Genomic DNA, 17989 nt, shown 5'->3' with positions numbered 1-17989 from the left:
ATTTTGCCCACAATGTAGGTTTTATTTAAAAAAAAAAAAATTTCCAAGCTGTGTTTACAACCCACACACTACTAGTTGATTGATTGGTTTCTAATTGTATTTCTTTCCCCCGCTCCATCTTTGTAAATCACTCGTCGGATTTGTAAACTCTTCAGGTGAGAGACTTTTTTGTGCACTGTATTTGTACAATGACTCATACCAGTGGAGACCCAGCCCTGAGTGAGGCTTCTGGTCATTATGGTAATATAATTAATAGTGCATGAAAACCTACATGTGAAATTGGCTAGAGACAGAGTCGATTTTCCATGCTGAGAGAAATGGAAAAAGTAAACTGCATACTAGATAAAAAGTTTTATTTTTAAATGATGTTGCTTTTAATCATTGAAAGATGTTTTTTTAGAAGTGGGCGATGACGTCTTCTTTAAAGTAAATTCTAACCTGACAATGTCTCTCCTCAGAGAAGAAATGTTCTAGCATACCTTGCATTTCCTGTGTTTCCTCAACCCTCACAGCCATGGTAGTATGTCACGTAAATAGAGGGTAAGTATACATAACCCTTTGTTTTTGGTTTCTTTGTAGTACTTGTGTGCAGTCATGAAGGAAGCAGCCGAAGATGTGGTGGACAAGGGGACCTTCTTTCAGGTTCTCTTGGAGTCTTGGCACACTGGGCATTTCTTGCTGGACCAGAAAAAACTAATGGGTATGATTTCATTAGTTCTTTTATCTCATATGAGCCCATATTCTTCACAGCAACTCCTGTAGAAATGCTATTAAGAAACCCACTGAAATAGATCACTCTGACAAACTTTACGTTGTAGAATAGGCAATAGTCATTGTAATAGTTCTGATTTTGATGAGGTCAGACTGTCTCTTGACCCTGAGAATGGCTCAAGATCACAAGGCAGAAAAGCAATACAAACCTGAATTGATTTCCAAGAATATTTATTTACAGAACACATGTTTTTATATGATTTTCATAGACAGAATATATATCAAACGTAATATTAAATAAATGGCAGTTGCTGTACAGCAGTGAAATCTCAACAATATACAAATTATATAATTTTGTTTCCTCTCTGTGGTGTATTGATGATGAGTGCGTTGGTTCAGTCAGGTAATTCAACAAATGTAATTTGTCATTTAAATTATAAATGTATAAATAAATTGTAAAATGCTAATAGACTAACCGAAGAATCAACTAAACTAGTTACAGGTACTTAAAAACGTTTCATTTGGATATGTCAAAATCTTATAAGTAATTTGGGTTCACAATAAAACATTTTAAAATAAAAGGTCATTACCAGCTGTTTTAAGAATATTTAATAATTCCTATCAGATCAGACTAGTGATCCAGATAGTTCTATATCCTTTCTGTAGCCAGTACCACTGCTTCAAAGGAAATCACAAAAAATCCTGAAGTGCGCAATTATGGAATAACTTTCCCTGTCTTTAGGAATGGGAGATGATCTCATTAGCCATATAATTATGTAATCCTTTTTTGAATCCTGTTCTACTCTTAGCCTCAATGGTGTATTGTGCCAATCAGTTCCACAGGTTGTGCACCATGTTAAAAAAGAATTTTTCCTTTTTTATGTTTTAAATGTTGCCTTTTTAAATTTAATTGCATGTCCCCTCATTTTTTTTGAGAGTGTAAATGGGATCATCCCACCTACTTTCTCTATACTAAATGTTATTTTTTATACTTTTTTATGATGCACCTTATTATATGTTTTCCCTAAAGAGTCTCGGTCTTTTTAATCTCTCCTTGTGGCAGTTTCTTTATGCTTCTAGGCATTTTCATCATCTCCCCCTCTCCCTTTAAAACCCTTCTGTTTTCACTTTATCTGTTTTGAGATAAGGTAACCAAGACTGAACACAGTATTTTGGGTTAGGGGATACCATTGACTCAGAGTATTATAAAATTATCAGTTATTTTTCTATTACATTCTTTATTCATCTTAATATTGTTTGCTATTTTTGACCACCAGTGTGCATGCAAGATGTTTTTCAGTGAACTGTCCACCGTGATGCCCAGTTCTTTGTTCTCATTATCATTTTCATCTAGGTGTGGTTTTTTTATTCTAATTTTAATAATCATTGCTACTTATTCTGCTGGTACTGAAGTACGAATCATGGGTCTGTAAATCCTAGCATCACCCTTAGTATCTTTTTCTTTTTTTAGCAGTTAGAACAGGAGTAGGCAACCTATGGCACGCATGCCAAAGGCGGCACGCAAGCTGATTTTCAGTGGCACTCAGGGCCAGCACTTTCATTTAGGCGACCTAGGCGGTCGCCTAGGGCACCAGGATTTGGGAGGGTGGCAGACTGCTCCGGTGGACCTCCCGCAGGCGTCCCTGTGGATGGTCTGCTGGTCCAGCAGGTCCGGTGGAGCATCCACAGGCACGCCTGTGGCAGGTCCACCGGAGCCGCGGGACCAGCGGACCGTCCGCAGGCACGCCTGTGGGAGGTCCATTGGAGCCGCGGGACTGGCGAGCTGGCCCTGCGCCTAGGGCGCCAAAAACCCTCGTGCCGCTCCTGGTGGCACTCACACTGCCCAGATCCTGGCCACCGGTCCGGGGGGCTCTGCATTTTAATGTAATTTTAAGTGAAGCTTCTTAAACTTTTTAAAAACCTTATTTACTTTACAGACAACAATAGTTTAGTTATATATTATAGACTTTTAGAAAGAGACCTTCTGAAAACATTAAAATGTATTACTGGCACGCGAAACCTTAAATTAGAGTGAATAAATGAAGACTCGGCAAAGCACTTCTGAAAGGTTGCTGACCCAAGTTAGAATATAAGAACATAAGTGGCCCTGCTGGGTCAGACCAAAGGTCTGTCTAACCCAGTACACTGTCTCCCGACAATGGCCAATGCCAGGTGCCCCAGAGCTAATGAACAGAACAGGTAATCATTAAGTGATCCATCCCGTCGCTCATTCCCAGCTTCTGGCAAATAGAGGCTAGGAACACCATTCCTGTCCATCCTGGCTAATAGCCATTAGTTGTTCATAGCCTTCCAGTATAGTAGCTGATATTAATGATTACATATTTTTAGAAGCAGCTCAGCCATTTTACTCTTAAGTTTCTTGAGAACTCTTAGTTTTTTGGGTATATGTCTCTATGGGTGCTCCTCCATAAGATGTGTGCGGGCCCATGCACTCTTAACCAGAGAATAGTGTCCATGGGTCCGCACCAGTGAAGAGCAGTGCCTCGTGTGGCCCTGCCACTACTCAGCTTCCTTCTTAAGTACCTGCAGTTCAAGACAGAGAAATTTGGTGTCTGCTTTTTTCAGCTTCCTGCCTTTTCCCTGTGAACCTTTACTTGTTTTGTTTTATTTCATTGGGTTTATTTCAACTGTAGCACAGTTGTGCTCTGAGGGGAGGGGAGAGGGAATAGTTTTATCCCTTAGAAGTTGGAGTTAATGTCTAGATCCTGTTGGTTATGCCTAAAATCCTTGGGTTCAAACCCTATCAGACCTGCCAAAGGTTTTTTCCCTATAGCAATGGACACTCAAGTTGCCTGATGTGCTTGGGTGAATCCAACATTCCTTCAAGTGCACAGTCTACTTGGGGTTCAAAGGTGGGTCCAAGAAAGACAGGAAAACTATACTGAACTTCTCCTAGCTCCAGATGAATCTGTTGCCTCCCTAGCCCCAGTACATCAGCCTCAACTTCTTGGGCCACTCCAGTGTCTGCTGGAACCTTGTCAGCAGCTCTTGACACCAAGACCTTCAGGAAAAAGAAGCATACTTCCCCAAGCAGGGAAACAAATCAGAGGGGTGGTTCACCCCAAAAGACTTATCAGGAGACCTCACAGACCTAAAAGGATACCACTGAGACACCAGTACTTCATAAAAAATTCCACATAGACAAGCCCTCTACCCTCAGGGCGCCGTAGTCTTTGGTACCATCTGACACCTTGGCATCGCAACACACACACCTTCCCCACATGCTCCAGTATCATCATCTTACCATAACTCTGAGGTCCAAGAAGATCCGGAGAACTCGTTAGTACTTCATTCACCAGCTACTGGCCAATATTCACTCCAGTCCTGACCCTGGCTTTGGCCACTGGCTATCATAGCCCTCCATCGCCTTCCAGATTCCTTTCCACAGAGCACCTCGTAGTTGTGGATGAACTGGAGTCCCTCATTTCAAAGAGGTCTATTATAGTCTCCTCCCCAATACAGCCCTGGCACCTGCACGCTAATTCTCAGTTGAGCCTCCAACCTTTTGGTACTGATAACAATATGTGAGGCCTGCCCCCCACTTACTTCTCCCTAACCTCTATACCATACCATGATGCTCCTATGAGCCCATTTAATGAAGAGCGTCTCCCAGAACAAACCAAACCTCCTACGTCTTGGGACTGTGACCATGTTTGATGACCCCCTCTCTAATTCCCCATCTACATTGTGCCTGCTGGAATCACAGGGCCGCTCTGAAGGACAGTTCTTCAGGATGTCATCAAAAAAGAAACTTCAGCTCCCAGCAGTACCATATCACCCTCAGGTATCGATAAACCAATCTCCAGTACCGCACACTTTGTCAGTATTAAATGGTACACAGGAGAAGCAAGAACCACAGATTGAAGAGGTCTCGCTTCCTAAGCCAGCTGGTCCTCATTCTCCAGAGGAGGCAGCATTGCCACTGCTACCATCACATCCTGATGACTGCTGGGCCTTCTAGGACCTCATGAAGTGCCTGGCAAATTCTGTCCTGATCCCCCTGGAAGAAGGCCAGGAGTCCCAGCACTCTCTTCAGTGAGTATTTTAACATCAGTCCCAAAGGAAAGATTATCATCTCCGGCTCACACTCTGTGGCAAACACCTGCCACAGTTCTACCCACTTGTAAGTGGACAGATTTAAAAAAAATTATATTCCACCTAAGGGAATGAAGCACCTTTTCTTCTATCCTACCCCTAATTCCCTAAGGGTGGACATAGCCAGCAAAAGGAACAGTCAGATATGCTTTAGACCTCTGGATGAGGAGTCCAAACAACTGAACTTAGTAGGCAGGAAATACTACTCATCATCTGCTCTTCAATTTCAAATTGCCAACTATCAGGCCTTGGTGATGAAATAGGATTTCAACAATTACTTGAAATTCACACACTTTATTGAACACCTGCCACAAGACCAGAGAGACCAAATTCTGTCCCTCATTTCTGAAGGCCAGTTAGTTGCCTGCAGTCTGCTCTAGATGCTGATAACACAGCCTCTAAATCCATGACCGTGGCTGTGATTATGAGAACATCATCTTGGTTTCAGTCTTCTCGCCTCATGAGAAAGGAGCAGAACACTGTAGACAACATTTCCAGTGAAGGGCCCAAACTTTTCATTGAGCACCTGGACTCCTCTTTCCACAGCCTGAGGACTCCAGGGCAACACTCTGGTCTTTGGGAATTTGTTTTAGCAGATCTCAAACCACTCAGCAGTCCAGGCTGTTTCAATACCATCATGCCTTCCCCAAACCCTGGAGCCTTTGGGAGAAGACCTAAACTCCAGAAGAGAGGTCCATCTGCCTCTACCACTATCCAGTCTGCACCTCCCTCTAAGAGGCAGTTTTGATACCTCAGTTGAGGGCATCGAGCAGTCTCCTCCACCACATATAGGAAGGACTCCTCTCTGGAGCTTGCTAATGCAATAAGCTGCATATGTAGTAGCTTTAGAAACTAGATTCCTACTGGTGTTAACCTTTAGCTGTTTCTGAGTTTAGGATTCCTAAAGTGATTCTTGTTGATCAGAGGGCAGCATCTGAGTGTGCAAAATTATGGAAGTCTTTTAACTGCTGGGGAGAAGATGGCTAATGCTGTCACTGCCTCCACACCTAGAAGAGGAGTAGCAATAGGTTAGTTGCGGATTTCAGTGGGAACAGTACTTGGCTGTGCTGCTCCATTTAATCTTGAATTCAAGTTCTGTTTAATATAATTATCCTCTGCTTTTAGTTGAACCACAGAACTGTTACTTTGCTACAGAAATCTATAGATCTTTTCTAGCTCATTGTAACCCAGACCAGGACTGATTCTTCAAAAAGGTTTAGTCCTTTCTATGTAGAAGGCTAACGCACATCTAACACCCAGTGAGTAGAGTTTGTTCCTCCCTATTAGTATGTGGCTTCCCAGTTATTATGGAATTGAGACCACCTTTGGAAGGAAGGTCAGATGTGCCTGCAGTTGAACTTTGTCCTTGAAGAGGAGCGTATAAGATGGTTCTGAAATAAGGGATCAGATCTCTGAGACCCTTCTGGCAGAAGTAATGGCCACCAGAAAGGCCACCTTTCTGGATAAGTAAAACAGCAGAGAGCACATTGCCAGCAGTTCAAATGGAGGTCCTTTTAGCCTTGCCAACACAAAGTTGAGGTCTGAGGGAGCGAGCAGCTGCCATACATGGGGTAGAATGAGAAAATGACTATAGAAAGAGTTTGAGAAGATAGATTGGGCATTCATCCATGGGTGAAAACCTGGGATTGCAGCTAGATGGACCCTAATAGATAACATTAGGCCTTGCTATTTCAAGTGGAGCAAGTAATCTAGAATCAAAGGTAGTGTTGACTGTGTAGGTGAAACACCCTTCGTGTGGACCAGACTGAAAATCTTTTCCACTTTGCCAGAAAAGTGGCTTTAGTGCAGTGATTCCCAAACGGGTTCGCGAAATGTTACAGGGAGTTCTCGGGGGAAAAAAATTCCCTAATGGCGGACAGAGCTTCCCTAGGGATCCTGGGCAGCATGGGGCCAGCAGCCTGGAGCCCCTAGACTTCCAAGAACTAAGCAGATCAAAGCAAGCATATCTATCACACTGAGATTTAAACTTCAAGACTCCTTATTAGAAATAGAAAGGGAAGTAAATATTTTTTGATGTTTTTAAAATTGAATAGGCAGCTAGTATTGTTTTTAAAATTATTATGAAGAACAAGTTTAAGCTTTTCTGTAACATGTGCTGTTTGCCTGGACTGCTCAAGACCTGAATGCTTGTGTAGGAGGAACTCTTTTGAGTGAGATCTTGGAAAAGTGAGATCTTGGACGAGTGTTGCCATTTTCATAATGTAATAAAAATACTGTAATTATAAAAAATAAATAGTGTGTAATAAGCATGTCATAAAAACAAATTTTATATTTCCAAGATCATTGCTTTTATAATTTATACCCAGGTACAGGAGAAAATCCCTGGAAATATTCATTTTCAAAAGGGGGTTCGCGAGACTTGATGAGCTAGTGAAAGGAGTTCACAGGCTGTTAAAGTTTGGGAACCACTGCTCTAGTGGACAGTGTTCTGCTCCCTAAAGCACCTTGGAAACTGGCCCAGAGCAAACTGTTTCTGTGGGATTCATCCCTCGAGCTTCCAGGACATGAGATGAAGGGACTCCAGGTTCAGATGATGAAGGTGGTCCTGGGAGATCAGGTCTGGAAACGGAGGCAGGCAGATTGGCATTTCTACCAAGAGGTCTAAGAGGGGGGTGAACCAGTGCTGATGTGGCCAGGCCTGGGCTATCAGGACAAGATGCTTCTTGTCCCATCTGACCTTCAGCAGAACCTTGTGTATGAGAGGAATGGGAGGGAATGTGTAGAAGAGATGATCCATCCAAGGGTGGAGAAGGATGTCTGTGAGTGACACCAGACTTTGACTCAGGGACAGGCAGAACTGAAGAAACTTCCATTTGTGCTTAATCATGAACAGATCTATCTGGGGAGTTCCTCCACTTTTGGAAAATGCCTTTCACAACATCTGGATGGATGGAGCACTCGTGGTGGTTGGAGAAGGATCTGCTGAGGTGATCTGCTAGCTTGTTTTGCATCCCTGGGAGATAAAAGGCTTCAAGGTGGATCAAGTGAGCTATGCAGAATTCCCAGAAGTGAAGAGCTTTCTGGCCCAGGAGAGAGGAGCGTGCGCACCACCCTGCATGTTTATGTAAAACGTTGTGGTGTTTGTAAGAACTGACATGCACTTGTGGTCCAGGTGGGGTTGGAACACTTGGCAGGCTAGGTGAACTGCTCTGAGCTCCCTGAGTTCTGAGGGAGCCCCCCTCCCCTCTCCGCATCCCATTGCTGAGGTGTCTGTGATGAGAGACATTGATGGTTGAGGTCTCAAGAATGGGATTCCTGCATGTACTGCCCGAGGGTCCAAGCACCAAAGGGCGACGATCACCAAAGAGGGAATTGTGACAACCATGTCTACAGGTAGTGTCAGCCTAGCATGTATACCAATGCCAGCCAAGCCTGAAGAGGTCTGAGCCATAATCTCGCATGCTGCACCACATAGATGCATGATGCCATATGTCCTAGGAGTTTTAGGCAGGTTTTTGCAGTGGTGCTGGGATGATTTCTGAGGCACTCTCTGAGGACCTTAATTGCTCAGAACCAGGTTTCCAGGAGGAAGGCTCTGGCCTGAACCAAATTGAGGATCACCCCAATGAATTCTATCCTCAGAACTGGGTGGAGAGAGTAGACTTCTGCATATTTATCAACAGACCTAAGTCCTGGAAAGTTGACTGTATTAAATTTACATTTTGAATTCAACTGGGCCTTGGTCCGATCTCTGATCGTAAGTCATGGAGCAAAGGGTAGACCTGAACCCCCTGTCTTCTGAAGAAGTCTGTGACAATTGCCATGCAGTTCGTGAACACCTGAGGGGCAACTGACAGGTCGAATGGAAGCACAGCAAATTGGTAGCGCACGTGGTTCACGATGAATCTGAGGAACCTTCTGTGACCCTGAAAGATTGAAATGTGAAAATAAGCATCCTTCAAATCGAGGGCAACATACCAGTCCCATCCAGGGAAGGGATGATGGAGGCAAAGGAGACCATACAAAACTTCATCATCTTCATGAATCTGTTGAGGTGTCACAGGTCCATAATTAGTCTGAGACCACTGTTGGCTTTCGGGATTAGGATATAATGGGAGTAGAACCCTCGGCCCCTTAATTCCAGTGGAACGTCCTCCACTGTTCCTACTTTCAGGAGTTGCTTGTGAGAAGGGCCCCGGAAGGAGGGATGGAGGGTGGGAGTGGAAAAGAGGGGAACAACTGAACTGAAGGGTGTATCCCCGTGCTATTGTGCATAGCCCCTACCGATCCAAGGTAATGCAGACCTACGCTTGATAGAAGTGGGATAACTAGTCCACAAAAATGGGGGAAATGAGATCCATATATTGTCTTGGTATGTCGTCTCTGAGCATCCCATTAAAAGGCCTGCTTAGACCTTATTGATTGCCTGGGATGGGGGCAGGCATGGAAGCAGATGAGGACTGAGGTGGAGGTCTCCTCTTGTAACCTCTGCACCTTCCCTTACTATAGTCTTGTCATGTCTGTGGCAGATGGAAGCAAGCAACCAGTTGGGGCTTATAGTGCTTCCTAGCTGGATCCGGTGTATGTAGCCCTAGGGACTTCAGGGTGGCTCTTGAGTCCTTCAGGCTGTGCAGTTTGGCATTTGCTCCGAGAAGAGCAATGGACCCTCAATGGGGAGATGTTGTACGGTCTTCTGCACTTCATAGGGTAAGCCCAAGAACTGAAACCAAAAGCTTCTCATAATCACAGCCAAAGACATGAGTCTGGCTGCAGAGTCCACTGCGTTCAAGCCTGCCTGTAAGGATGCTCTTGCCACCAATTTTCCCTCCTCAAATAGAGCTGATAATTCATTCCTGGACTCCTCTGGCAATAGTCCCTTGAATTTTGCCATATACACCTCTACCACGATATAACACCACCCGATATAATGTGAATTTGGATATAATGCAGTAAAGCAGTGCTCGGGGAGCGGGGGAGGCTGCACACTCCAGTGGATCAAAGCAAGTTCAATATAACGCGGTAAGATTGTTTGGCTCCTGAGGACAGCATTATAGCGGGGGAGAGGTGTAGTTCCAAGAATTAAATTCATAATGGCTCAGGAGCGCTTGCTGGTTTGCAATCCTGGGCTGGAGGCTAGCAGTTGAACAGACCTCTCTGCCAAAAAGGTCTAAGTTTTTGGCATCTCTGGCCTTGGGAGTTGGACCTTGCTGACCTTGCCATTCTCGCTTGTTGGGCGCTGATACCACCAGTGATCCTGGTGGAGGATGGGTGTAGAGGAATTCAAAGCCCTTGGCTGGAACAAAGTACTACTTCTCCGTCCTTTTTGCTGTTGGTTGCAGGGACTCAGGGGTCTGCCATAAGGCCTTTATCGGTCTCATTCGAAGGCAAAACTATTCCTGATGGACCTAATGCCCCAAGAATGTCCACCAGGACACAAGAGGACTCTGTAATCTCCTGTACCTGGATCCCTGGGTTTTGAGCTACCCTTTTGAGGCACTCCTGGTGCTCCCTATAACCGTCCTGGATGGGTTCTATATTTGTTCCCTCCACTGCCTTCTCAGGAGAGGAAGAGGAAGCCTGTACAGGCAAGGGGTATTGTTCCTCCCCCTTGGCACCAGATGGGTCTCGCGGTGCCAAATCTTGAAATTCAGCACCAGAACCTGGTCCCTATTTCAAGGGAAGTGACAGTGGGGGTAGAGGCATCTGGCACTGCGCTGGTGGCCAGGCCACCGGTGGAATGCCCTGGCTCATGTCAGCGATTGGGTAACACAGACCAGAGCAATGTCGGCTCCTGAGAGAGGTGTACGCCGCCTCTGAGTCCAACTCCAAGGAGATGCTTCCTGGTGACCAAGGTGAAGCGGTGCTCACTCGTGCCGGTTGAGCAATGCTGGGAGGGAGGAGACTGGTGCTGTGCCATTGTGGCCCCTTTCCCTTTTGACGGCACCTGGGGTCTCAGTGCCATGGGAGCTCTTGCCTCTTGTGCCGCCACTGACAACTCCCAAATGGTGGGGACAGTGGTATTGGGAGCGACGGCTCCTCTCTTGCTGCCTCTGGCGTGGATGGTAACACCAGGGTAGTTGTCCAAGGGCTCTTTCTTGTTGGAGAGTTCAAAGGTGCCAGACTCAATGGAGCCCTTCCTGGGGCTGGAGTCAACAGCACCCACCGTACAGCAGGTATCTCCGAGTGGCCCGGCACGGGTCATATTCTGTGTTGGGGATCACCCCCGGTCAGTTTTCTTCTGCTGCTTTCCAGGCACCGACCAAGGAGAGTGGTGCCAAGAGTCCCTTGCAGGAGTGGTCCTCTTTGGCACCAGGGATGACTCTTGGGGCCGGGAATACCAAGAAGCCCAAGGAACGTCTTTCCTTGGTGCCAGAGCAGAACAGCATTGCATCTGTCTAAGAGAAGCTGGTGTGCTTCTTACTGAGGCCAAAGTACTTGGTGCCAAGTTGGCCTGGCTTGGCTCTGGGGGAGGATGAAGTACCATCTCCATGAGGAAGAGCTTAAGCCTGGTGTCCCTGTGACTTAGTGCAGGGCCTGAACCCTTTACAGATCCTGCAGCGCTCTTGCACGCGGGCCTCCCGCACACACTTGAGGCAGCTGGAATGGGGGTCACTAACCAGCATCAGCTTATGGCATGACACACACAGCTTAAACCCCAGGGACTGAGGCATGCCCCAGTGCCGGAGGAGGGCTAACCGCATAAAGCACAGTCCACTAATCTAACTAACTTACTAACAGACTAACTGAAACTTAACCACTACAAATAACTATGTACAGGCAATAAAAGAACAGTACTGAGAGAGGTACTTGCAAGGATGAGCCGAAGTTCCAATGACTGGCATGGGGGGTAAGAAGGAATTGAAGGGGTGGCAGGCCCCTTTATGCCAGTGCTACGAGCACGCGACTCCAGGTGGCATCAGAACTAACCCGACAGATGTCACTAAGGGAAAAACTTTCTGGTGGCTCTGCTCAGGGCGAGCACTCACCTACTTTGGAATGGACATGAGCAAGCACTTGAAGGAGGAGAGATTTCGTACTAACAAATGTAAATCCCTCCCCCTCCCCTCAAGAAAGAGAAGAGAAATGTCATACACAGATGCAGGATAGGAATGGACTTAAGCACTCCCCCATTACGCTAAAGCAAGTCTGTTTTTATCTTGGCCTTCTGTCCTAATATTACTTTTCATATAGTTGAGTACTATATCACTGGGGGCGGGGGAGAAACTTTCACAACGGGATTTCTAGCCTAATTAGGGTCCGTAATATGGAAATGTAAGAACCAGTATAAGGTAGTAAATAAGGATAAATGTGCTTCACTCTAACATTGAGAAACTCTTACAGCTATAGAAAATGTAGGTATCAAGAAGGTACATGGAAGCACTGAAGAATCTCAGAATTCATAACAGAAATCATTCATGCATATAAATTATGGTAATATTAAATTCAGTAACAAGACAGTAGTGTATTCCAGCTGAATTTAATTTTTACTGCAACCCTCCATCTTGATAAGCCACTACCTTTTGGGATTGTGCAAGGTTCCCCTATGTAAGTGTTTAAAGAAAATTAACATGATATTTTTTTCCTTTTTCCTTTAGTCAAAATCCTTTTCTAGTGGCTGCATTTGGTGCTTGTTCTCTTACAAGGCAATGTAACAACCAGGCCTTTCAAAAATGTGGACGTTCAATGACTACATCTGATATGGTTTCAGAAGTTGGAACAGCTTTTAACAAACTTTTTGAAACCTGAAGCCAAAGCAGCAGAGTGGAAGGAAAGGAAGAACAATGGCTACAACAGTAATTACATTTACAGTAGAATATACATAAGTAATACCCCCTTTCAAGTGCTGTAGCAGCATTGGTATGCTAGGTAGATATTTTTTTTTAAATAGAAAAAATGATTAATGTAGATAATTTTTTAAGAGTTTGGAATACAAAAAATGTTTTGGCTGAAATATGCTGTAGTTGCAGATCTGTTATATAATATAATAAAACTAAAGTGAAAGTATTCCTCTGTTCTTTTTCATAGTTACTGAGCAATAACTAAAGTGTGTGTGTGAACTGCAAAAATGCACTTGATACTTAAGAAGAAAGTAAAATTCTTCCACCAGCTGAACGGAATTCCTTGGCTTGCACCAAGGTTGTCATGTTTTTGTTATTAGACTCTGTATCTAGAATTAGCTACTGCACTTCATTTTTCATTTATATTTTTGCCTCTTTGGAAAGGGAAAGCTTGGGAGTTGCTTTCAATTTTGAATGTAATTGGTTGCCTTTGCCCATTCTTAGACACTGAGGCAGCAATATCTGATTTTGAAATTCTTGCTCTTCGTTTTTCAGAGGCTCTCGTTTTAAAAAGCCGGGGGGGGGGGAACCCCCTTAGAGTAAGGATTTATTCTAGAAGTGTTGGCATGAACGGTAGGAATTATGTTTAGCTGAAATAATTTACTGTATATTCCATCTACTGCTCTAGACTAAAATTGAATATGGAACACAATGTGAAACCTTATCATTTGAAGAAAAGGTACTAGGTGTGGTGAGGAACTAGTGATATTTAAATGGTCAAAAATGTCAGTGGTGGTAGAAGGTTGAGTGCTTTTATGCCAGCTCAGAACAAGTTATAACTCAAACTGCTGGTGTAGAGCTCTGAGCACATTACTGTATGTATGCATATGTGGCTATTTATTGCCAGCATAAATAGTAATTGAGGAGCCAGAAAGCTGCACTTAATTATACGACATTAGTGCCATGCAGGCAGTCAAATACAATTAGTCCACTAGGAGACTGTAGTGGGCCCACGGGATAGAAAAATAGGGGGGGTGGTCAAGCCGTGGCAGTAGCAAGGTTTTTAAAGGCTTTTGCTGGATCATCATTTAACAGAGGCAGCACTTTAGTGTCAAGGAGGACAGGTCAGCAGTTCCATGTGTGTCTTGCTGGTTGAGTAGATGGCAGGCAGGAAGAAATCAGAAGTTGAGAGATTTGTGCAGTCTGGTTTTCTTAAACTTCTGGACATAGGGTTGAATACTGGGGTAAAACTAATTTATAGGGTGGGGGGTCAGAAGTACATTTCTTGAAGTTTCAGTAAGTACCAATGTACTGCCCTGTGGTTTAGCCTGCCACCTAACTCAGTGTGCATATTCATTAGAGCATAGGGACTCATTTTGTAAACTAGCTACTATGGTGATTATTAGATGTTACATATTCATTTAAACCATTTTTCCAGTGGCCTATCTCTAGAATGGAGTTTAGTACCCCATGTATTAGTCAGATTGCACTTTCACATCTTCCTTCAGTGAACACATTCAATCAGAAAGGCTCTTCTGAGTAGCTCTGGCCCTTATCAGTCATATTTTTGGATGCACTGTGACTACTACCTCACCCCCAATGCATTTTTGCTTTTCTTTCTGAACTGGTAACCTATTTTTAAAATAGGTTGTTATATGTTTGCTCATTTTATTCCGTTGGGGTTCTAAGACTTCTAAAATTAGAGCAGTTGTTTACTCCTACGAAAAGACTTCAGTGTTTTACCAAAGCACTGGTTTGTAAACTGTCTACTTTCCTGGGGAACAGAAGCTATTGTTGTTTTCTCCCCTTGGAATGACTTTTGAACGCTAATTCTTAAAATCAAAAAGTTAAACAGTTTTAGAACAGTTGTTGAATTGATTTTAAAATAAGGTTTTTGTATTTGGTATATAAGAAGTATTATTTCTAAATTACATTTGTAGGTAAAGCCAAATCAAATAAGACCTTGTGGGGTTTTTTTTGTTTTTTTTTTAACGAAATCGCTTGATATCAGAGGTCAGTATAAATTTCAATTTGCCTTTGTTTGAACTATACACAAAAGTAACTTTGTTATTCACCATTGTATACAAATTGTTACAAGTTAATTTTAAAAGATTCTGGAAATGTAGCAAGTTTCTTTCCATAGGAAATAAAACTATAGCAAATAAAACAAAACTGTCGTGTGTACTTTAACTGCAGTGACTTAGTCACACAGCACCCACAGTAGCTGAAGAGACTTTTAGCTGAAGATGGTTTAGACTCCGTACCCATTCACTTTTATTACTGACAGAGTTGATACAACTGATGGCAATTTTTATATGAACAGTATCATGTGTAGAGCTGGTTGAAATGTGGGATCACTAGAAATTTCTAAATTTGGTTTTGTTCTGGGGCTCCCAGCTGTGCACCAGGAAGCTTGGAAGCCCTGGCTCAAGATGAGCTTCCTGGATGACTTCATTGCATGATAGAACTGCCACAGACCCTGGAAATCCTGTGGCCTCAGACAGTCTGCCAGGAAACCAGCCAGGTTTCCATTGTAACCCTGCCTTTGAAACTTGACTCACTTTCATGAGACTCTTTAGCATTTTGTTGAAAAACTTCCAACCAGCTGTGTGTGTGCGCACGTGAAAGAAACTTCCCTGCCTTCTGAAGAGTGCCAGTACCCAAAAACGGGGCAGGAAAACTGCTTGGTAGTGACAGTTTATTCTCTAATCAAAGAAATGGCTAAAAAGCAAATATTTAGCCTATTGAATACATTGGATTACTTCATATTTTCAGAGATCATTGTAGATCTAAAGTTATGTTCCCCCTCATATACTTTCACAAATTGCTTCATTTAAACACTGAAGAACTCCAGTGAGCTCATACCAACTTTCAGATAATAGAATTTGAATGTAGACCTTTAACTCCAGAAGTTAAACTCTATATTGCACTACCAGTTACCTAAACCATCCAGTTCTTTATTTGAATATGAACTTAAGTATCCTCTTTGGGAAAGGTACACTATCCTTTTGTGGTAGTTAGAAATTATAAAATTCAATGTAAGCAGCCTGGCTTTAAGTATAACAGCTGGTCTCTGTTCTTTTCAAGTTCTTATATTGCACCCAAATTCTAATTCCAACTCGCCCAATGATTTGCTGGAAAGTCTATTAACATCCATTTTCCTTCATCCCCGAAAGTATATACTTACCTTACAGAGGTGGTGTGAGGATTAACGATTCAGCGAGAGAAGTACTATACACATTAAGAATTGATTTCTAATGCTGATAGTTCCTGAGCTTTCTCCACTACCATTGTTAGGCAGCTGTAACTTACATTGTGCAAAAGTGAATTAGAAATACAGGCACCTTGAATCAGAAATAGCCACAGGTAAGTTGATAGCATCTTTTACTTAACCTCGTTACAGACCTCATAGGACCTAATCTATGTTATCAGATATGGAAAAAAGCAGAAGTTTAAGAGTCAGGCTTGTTCTGTGCTTGTGAAATGTTAAAGCTTAAGGACAAGAGAATATTTATGTCCCCTACCACACTTCCCTCTATGCCCTTGCCCACATTTTGCCCCTGTGGCTGGTTCAGCAAATGGGTGTGGTGAGGCTGGTTGCAACAAGAAGCTGCAGGCTAAGCAGGGATAAGAGAGGGTTTCCAGCAGTTGAATACATTGAGACTAGCTCCATAGAAAAGTTCCTAGATGTCTTTTAGTAAGTGGAAGCCCTTCCCACCCTCCTACCAAACCTCTTCTTGAAGTGAGAGCTGGTTTCTTTACAGGTTAAAGAAGAACTCAGAGCAACTGTCTATGTATTTTAAATGCTTGTTTTCATGGCGTCTACTGTTAATTGTAACTTTATACTCCTGAGCCTAGAGCTGGAGGTGGTTATGGGCAATCTCACTGGAAGAGACTGAGATCCTGGCTCCTACTTCAAGTTATGCAAGTACAGACCCTTTTTTCTTTTTCTGCAGTGGGCAAAAAAGTGGGTTCTTAATAGGCCCTGTATAGGTGCAGAGTGCTGCAGTGCCTTCTGTGAGACTTTGCACAGGTCTGCACTAGCAGATTAGCCTATAAAGCAGTTTAATATTTTTGAATAGTGTAGCAGAATTTTAAAAAAACACTTCTTTTGGAAGAAGCCAGTCCTTAGTTTCTAAATTGCTTATGTTCCTTCTCCGATTAGGATGCTGGCTTCTCCACTGTCACACATAACGTACTGTTCTGGAAGATCAGTGCTTTCAGAATGGCAGCTGCACTTCAACTTTTTATAGTGCTGGGCTGAGGAAAATGCATGTCATTTTCTTTTCTTTTGAAGGAAGCACCTGTAGTTCATCTTTGCCATGACCTGGAATGCCATGGGAGACTACATATGGCCTAAGTGGCTTGCTAATTTATATACTTTAATAGCATTGTTTTATGCTATATAAATAATGTAGAAGCCTGAGTACTACATAAACGGGGGGAAAAACATTCAAAAGCAACTTAAATTTCACTGATAGTCACTGGGAGAGGGGCCTAAGTCAAAGCACTTCTGATAATTTTACCAAAAGCTATAAACCCTGACAGTAGCACTAACACCTGCTACTAACATCTGACGAAGTGGGTATTCACCCACAAAAGCTCATGCTCCAAAACATCTGTTAGTCTATAAGGTGCCACAGGACTCTTTGCTGCTTTTAGGTGAAAAAGGTTCAGCCCCAGGAACAGCAGCCGTAAGGAGCATGTCCTTTGGAAGAGAAGCAAAGGACAGGACAGCAAGCATGGAGCTGGACTGACAGCCAAGGAGAGGAAAAGTTGATTGTTCTCTTAAGTGACACTATAAGTGCTTTTGTTAATAAATGTTTGGTATCTGCACAGACAATAGTAGTATGTACAAGCTCACAAAGGTTCATGTGTTGGTAGCCTATAGTTTATTATTATAAGTATTATGTTTATGGAGAATCTCATTGGAAGAGACTGAGGCCCTGCTCCTACATCAAGTGCAAGAACAGACCCTTTTGTCCTTGTCTGCAGTGGGGGAAAAGTGTGTTCTTATGTTGTATATTATTTATACTCCTGGTACAATTTTGGGGTTTTCCCTTAAAAGTTCTAAAAAAATTAGTCAACCCTTTTTGTCCTGGTTGCCTCTGCCTCTCCTTAGTTAGCCTAGCTCAGTCACCCTCTAGGCTGGCTCCAGTGGAGAGGGCATGAATAATCAGCAGGAGCAAAGGGAACTTCAGAGCTGCACTCTTGTTCTGAGTACCTATTTAAAATATGTGAACCTGGCTCATAGGCTAATTACTAGGATTATAGATCCCATTTTACAGCTGTTCAGTTGTGTTTATTGTTGCATTACTTGAACAAAACCACCTACGTTACTACCAGCTTATTTCACAATAGATGCAGAAAACGACCAATGACGTCTCAAAGGGAAAAAGCAAGTTGTGGCAAGCAGAGAGGTA

At 43.3% G+C, this 17989-nt stretch overlaps 1 protein-coding gene across 5 annotated transcripts in view; it reads left to right on the top strand.

Moving 5' to 3' along the window:
* NAXD (NAD(P)HX dehydratase) overlaps nucleotides 1-12792 on the top strand; it is an 82885-nt gene extending 70093 nt beyond the window's left edge. For 4 of the 5 annotated variants that reach the window (XM_050948893.1, XM_050948874.1, XM_050948883.1 and 1 more), the window contains 2 exons: nucleotides 580-700; nucleotides 12384-12792. In XM_050948893.1, the coding sequence (XP_050804850.1) occupies nucleotides 580-700; nucleotides 12384-12534 (272 nt within the window). In that variant the 3' untranslated portion in view covers nucleotides 12535-12792. Of the gene's footprint in view, nucleotides 1-579; nucleotides 701-12383 lie in introns of those variants that run through there. The other variant, XR_007773782.1, reaches the window with a different exon arrangement.
* The last annotated feature ends 5197 nt before the right edge of the window (nucleotides 12793-17989 follow it).

This window comes from Gopherus flavomarginatus, chromosome 1 (assembly GCF_025201925.1).
Source record: "Gopherus flavomarginatus isolate rGopFla2 chromosome 1, rGopFla2.mat.asm, whole genome shotgun sequence".
NCBI classification, from domain to species: Eukaryota; Metazoa; Chordata; order Testudines; family Testudinidae; genus Gopherus; species Gopherus flavomarginatus.
Note: the sequence above shows the minus strand (reverse complement) of the source record. Positions and strands in the feature narration are given on the sequence as shown.